Source organism: Oryx dammah, unplaced genomic scaffold (genome assembly GCF_014754425.2).
Source record: "Oryx dammah isolate SB20612 unplaced genomic scaffold, SCBI_Odam_1.1 HiC_scaffold_17, whole genome shotgun sequence".
NCBI lineage: Eukaryota > Metazoa > Chordata > Mammalia > Artiodactyla > Bovidae > Oryx > Oryx dammah.
Window position 1 is genome coordinate 55,047,314 of NW_024070201.1, and position 6,279 is coordinate 55,053,592.

At 40.7% G+C, this 6,279-nt stretch overlaps 1 protein-coding gene across 1 annotated transcript in view; it reads right to left on the minus strand.

Annotated features, from left to right (window-relative positions):
* Positions 1-4,279: 4,279 nt before the first annotated feature.
* The window catches only part of SLC5A12 (solute carrier family 5 member 12), a 52,870-nt gene continuing 50,870 nt past the window's right edge, over positions 4,280-6,279 (minus strand). The window contains exon 15 of the mRNA XM_040258896.1: positions 4,280-4,900. Within this exon, the coding sequence (XP_040114830.1) occupies positions 4,754-4,900 (147 nt within the window). The 3' untranslated portion in view covers positions 4,280-4,753. The remainder of the gene's footprint in view (positions 4,901-6,279) is intronic.

Here is a 6,279-nt window from a genome sequence, read left to right on the forward strand (position 1 = left end):
CCTCTTTCACTTTCATCAAGAGGCTCTTTAGTTCTTCACTTTCTGCCATAAAGGTGGTGTCATCTGCATATCTGAGGTTATTGCTATTTCTCCTGGCAATCTTGATTCTAGCTTGTGCTTCCTCCAGCCCAGCGTTTCTCATGTTGTACTCTGCATGTAAGTTAAATAAGCAGAGTGACAATATATGGTCTTGACGTACTCCTTTTCCTATTTGGAACCACTCTGTTCCATGTCCAGTTCTAACTGTTGCTTTGATTAGACAACTACACTTGCTATTAACTGTGCATTGAGTGGCAAACTTGGGTTGAAATGCTGTTTACTTATCAAAGTTTATACTTATAAATATATTACTTAAATCATAGATATGAATATTATGCTTTTCAATTAAAAACTTGTCTATCTTTAGAACAGTATTTTTTTTCTGTTTTTAAGAATTTAGGACCTTTAGAAAAGTTACTCTCTGGAAGAGCATATTTTAATTGAAGTCAGCATTATGTGTCTTGAAAATCCTAAAGGGAAACAGTAAACCAATTTAATTTAAAAGGAATACTGGAATGGGTACCATTTTCTTCATGCACTGCAGACTAACAGGCATTGAATGTTACACACAGGTCAGTCACTGTGCTAACTACTTCAGATGATTTACCTCTGTAAATCCTTGCAACATTTCTATTAAGTAGGGATGGTTTTGCTCCTTTTAATCTGTGAATAAAGTTCAGAAGTCTTGCCCAAGATTACCAAGATAATTTTTGTTGGAACTTACATTTATACCTGAAGCCCTTTGACTCCAATCCCTCACCTCAATCAAGAAGCTGTACTCCTTGCTCCAATTGGTGACAAAGAAAATATCAGTCATCAAAATGAATTCATTCCAAATGAGTGAAAGAGGCATTGAGGACATTCTGTTTCATTTTTACCAATATCTGTGGGTATGTTTAACAGATAAGAGACTGGAATCAAATTTGGCACATTTTAGGCCATCCTAGGAGCTCATCAGGAGAAGGCAATGGCAACTCACTCCAGTACTCTTGCCTGGAAAATTCCATGGTTATAGGAGCCTGGTAGGCCACCGTCTATGGGATCGCACAGAATCAGACACAACTGAAGCGACTTAGCAGCAGCAGCAGCAGCAGGAGCTCATCATTCATTATCCCCTTATTGAAAATACCTTGTTCATTCTGTGGCAAAACCAACCACAAGTGTAACCCATTGTTATGGCTTTGAACTTAGCCCTGGGCAGACTTTATACTGCACCAGCGGCCTTGACGCAACTCTGAGCTGACATTCCTTCGGGAGGAGTGAGGCAGCAGAGGTGTGCTATGACTAACTAGGCAAATCTGTTTACCTTGCCCTTGTAGTGCCTGTCTGCTTCACTGCACAGCACATGTGGTTTCTGTGCACGGTGGAAGATGGCTTTCCTGCTGATCCCCATCTGCTCTTGGATTTTTCACCTGTTCTTTTGGGGAGAATTGGGTGTGATCCCTATATTGACCTCTAAAATTTCTTGAAATGTGACTTCAGAATGCCATAGGTTCAATCACATGAGAGAAGACAGAGATATTTTTATGATAAATATTATTTTCAATGTGCAAGTAAGTCATTTTATATTTTGGTAACACTCCAGGTGAAAGAATTAGTGACTGAAAAAGAAAAAGGATCTAAAAACTTTCTGGGAAAGTAGTAAGCTAGTGACATATCTGTGGGAGAATTTGTGAGTAAACATTGTAAAAGAATTTGTGAGTACAATGGAAAAATATAGGGTACCTTTTAGTTTTGCAGAATTCCAAGTGAAGTTCTGAAGTTCAAATATATAGCTATTATATATAAGTATGTATATATACACACACATCTATATATTTATAGTGTGCATGCTCAGTTGTGTCTAACTTTTTGGGACCCCATGGACTGTAGCCTGCCAAACTCCTCTGTCCATGGAATTTTCCAGGCAAGAATACTGGAGGGGTTGCCATTTCCTCCTCCAGGGGATCTTCTCCACCCAGGGACAGAACTCACATTTCCTATGGCTCCTGCACTGGCAGGTGGGTTCTTTACCACGGAGCCACCAGGGATATCTCTTTATAGATAGAGCTACTGTTAATCTAATTCTTATCCTCAGATTTTTTTTTCCTTCTCTATCTCATTAACTGAGCCAGTGAGTTTTGGCCCAGATTTCAACATTCACCTAATGTATTTTTTCAAGTTCTAATTGATAAGAATGTCTTAACCACTAACTCATTTGGAAAATAGTTGCAATTCTCAATTTACAAATCCTTAGATCAATACCTTCATTAACATGCTGTACCTCAAAAATGTTTTTAGTAATTCGTTTCCTTCTCATTTTCATATTATTTTCTCCAATGTACTTCCTTTCCCTTCTTTCCTCCTCCTTTCAAAATGTATTTTTCTCATCTCTCTTGTATACCATAGCCCAATTTTCTCTTCCTCTCCCATTATTTCCCCTCCTGTTTGAAACTGGAGAAGAGAAGGCAAGCAATGGACTATGATTTATAAACTCCAGCTATATTTTAAATTCCTCTATTGATTGTTTTCCCGTCTTTTTAGTTTATCTCCCTGTTAATAAACACTGTGTACATAATTTCCCCCCCATCTCCTGCTTCTTTTGAAGTTTTCTCCTCTTGGGTAACATTGACACAACACAGCCTTGGGACTCCTTATCCCTACTTATTTGAACCATTTCTCCTTATTTTGCTGACATACTTGTTCTAGGCCTTCATCTTACCTGGCCACCAAAATAAATACCTGGCTCCTGACCTAATGTACCTAACAGGCATCAGTTTGTTTTCTATTATCTTTCCTTGATCTAGGACCTATGGCACTGGTTCTTTTTAACCCTTTAAGGATTTGCTTTCTTTGCTTCTTCCAAAAAGCTTTGATTGACTCTCCATTTGTTAATTCATTTTTTGATCTATAGTCTCCTCTCACTCCAGAACTTTAATGATTATTTTCTAGAATTCAACTACTAGGGTCTTTACTTCCATCTCCTTAACTTGATGGATCACAGTGAGCTTGCAGATATGAGCTGAAGGAACAAAGTAGGAATCCTGTGGGCAAGGCACTTGGCATCCCTTGAAATCCCCTGTGTGTTGGTAAGCTATCTGTAAGTTTCTTTTGCACAATACTGTCCTAACAGCTTCCTATTGGGGCCTTTGCTCTTTACCCAGCTCAGTAGTAAAGAATCCGCCTGCGAATGCAGGAGATGCTGGAATGCAGGAGACAACAGAGACAGGGTCAGAAAGATCCCCTCCAATAGGAAATGGCAACCCTCTCCGGTATTCTTGCCTGAAAACTTCCATGGGAAGAGAAGCCTGGCAGGCTGTGGTCCATAGGGTCACAAAGAGTTAGACACAACTGAACAACTGAGAACTCATGCATGCATGGAAAAAGACTCCAGACTTCTTATTGAGCACAGAGCGCATTTTTTACTGTAAGGTGATAGAAGAGAAGAAGAAATGCTACACTAAGAACAAAAAGGGAGCAGAATATCTAGTTATAATTGTTCCCATTTACCAGACATACCAGTCTCTCCTCTTGTGTTGAGCAAAATTAATTTGAAGTCTTGGTCAGGACAGCTGTAATAGCAAGAATGACTGGAAGAGGACTTAAATGTGTGTGGGTGGGTTGGGGGGAGGGACTAAGAGCAGTTGTGTTCCCACTGCCCCTGAAGGATGAAGGGATGCAACATGTCTGCATATGTGTAAGGTATGGGGGTTGGGGTGGACACGTCATTCCTTGTTTTATGTGCAGTGTCAGGGAAGCATGTAATATGCATTTCTCCTCCTGCAAACTCCAACATGTATGTGCTGTGTGTGCTTAGTATCTCAGTCCTGTCCGACTCTTTGAGACCCCATGGACTGCAGCACCCCCAGGCTCCTCTGTCCATGGGGATTCTCCAGGCAAGAAGACTGGAGTGGGTAGCTATTTCCTTCTCCAGGAGATCTTCCCAACCCAGGGACTGAACCCAGGTCTCCCACATTGCAGGCAGATTCTTTACCAGCTGAGCCACTAAGAAGGCACAAGAGTACTGGAGTGGGTAGCCTATCCCTTTTCCAGGGCATCTTCCTGACCCAGGAATCGAACTGGGGTCTCCTGCATTGCAGACAGATTCTTTACCAGCTGAGCTACCAGGGAAGCTCAAACTCCAACATATTTGATGGCTAAAAAAAAAAAACTCAAAAAAAAAAAAAATCCAGCCAACAAACAAACACACGTAGTCCCTGGAGTTTTATGTAACACAAAGCAGAGAGACTGGTTCTTGCACTCTGATGAAGTCAAGCCCAAATTTATTAAAAAAGAAAGCTCCTGGGGTGCTTAAGGCTTGGCTATTTTTTCTCACCTGAAAGTGGGATCCTCCAAAGAATAATCTTCAGAATATTCTGGGGAACATTCATTTTATTTGTGGTCATAAATAATATAAATACACATTAGACAACCCTGTCTTCTAGTAGTGGCAACTACAAAGTCTACTAACCAATGTGCTTAGTCGCTCAGTTGTGTCTGACCCCATGGACTATAGCCCACCAGGCTCCTCTGTCCATGAGGATTCTCTAGGCAAGAATACTGGAGTGGGTTTCCATGCCCTCCTCCAGGGAGTCTTCCCAACCTAGGGACTGAACCCAGGTCTCCCTCATTGCAGGTGGATTCTTTACTGTCTGAGCCACCAGGGAAGCCCACTAAACATTAGGAAAGAAGTATGTGGACTGTGTGTATCTGTGTATCGTGTGTGTGTGTTGCCTTAGAAAGGGGTAATCTTCTCTAAAGCCATGTTGTCATAGCTTTTGTCCTTGGGATCATAGCCTGGAACCAGGCTTTCTTGCTTGAGGCCGTTTTGTAAGACAGATTCAGCCCCTTGTTTCCAGGTACTGCCATTCTCAAGGTTTTCCTGAGGAGAATAGAAAGACACATATTAGTGGGACAGTCTTAATGTATCCCAAATCAAACTGAGGGAATCTTGCTTACACCTCCCCCCCCTTTTTTTTTCTTCTTCTTCAACTTTATTTTATTTTAGATTTTTTAAAAAATTTATTTATTTTTTATTTTACTTTACAATTCTGTATTGGTTTTGCCATACATTGACATGAATCCACCACGGGTGTACATGCGTTCCCAAACCTGAACCCCCCTCCCACCCCCCTCCCCATAACATCTCTCTGGGTCATCCCCGCGTACCAGCCCCAAGCGTGCCATATCCTGCATCGGACATAGACTGGCAATTCGATTCTTACATGATATTATACATGTTTCAATACCATTCTCCCAAGTCATCTCACCCTCTCCCTCTCCCACTGAGTCTAAAAGTCCGTTATACACATCTGTGTCCTTTTTGCTGTCCTGCATACAGGGTCATCATTGCCATCTTTCTAAATTCCATATATATGTGTTAGTATACTGTATTGGTGTTTTTCTTTCTGGCTTACTTCACTCTGTATAATTGGCTCCAGTTTCATCCATCTCATCAGAACTGATTCAAATGTATTCTTTTTAACGGCTGAGTAATACTCCATTGTGTATATGTACCACAGCTTTCTTATCCATTCATCTGCTGATGGACATCTAGGTTGTTTCCATGTCCTGGCTATTATAAACAGTGCTGCGATGAACATTGGGGTACATGTGTCTCTTTCAATTCTGGTTTCCTCAGTGTGTATGCCCAGCAGTGGGATTGCTGGGTCATAAGGTAGTTCTATTTGCAATTTTTTCACGAATAGCCAAAGCAATCTTGAGAAAGAAGAATGGAACTGGAGGAATCAACCTGCCTGACTTCAGGCTCTACTACAAAGCCACAGTCATCAAGACAGTATGGTATTGGCACAAAGACAGAAATATAGATCAATGGAACAAAATAGAAAGCCCAGAGATAAATCCACACACATATGGACACCTTATCTTTGACAAAGGAGGCAAGAATATACAATGGAGTAAAGACAATCTCTTTAACAAGTGGTGCTGGGAAAACTGGTCAACCACTTGTAAAAGAATGAAACTAGATCACTTTCTAACACCACACACAAAGATAAACTCAAAATGGATTAAAGATCTAAATGTAAGACCAGAAACTATAAAACTCCTAGAGGAGAACATAGGCAAAACACTCTCCGACATAAACCACAGCAGGATCCTCTATGATCCACCTCCCAGAATTCTGGAAATAAAAGCAAAAATAAACAAATGGGACCTAATTAAAATTAAAAGCTTCTGCACAACAAAGGAAAATATAAGCAAAGTGAAAAGACAGCCTTCCGAATGGGAGAAAATAATAGC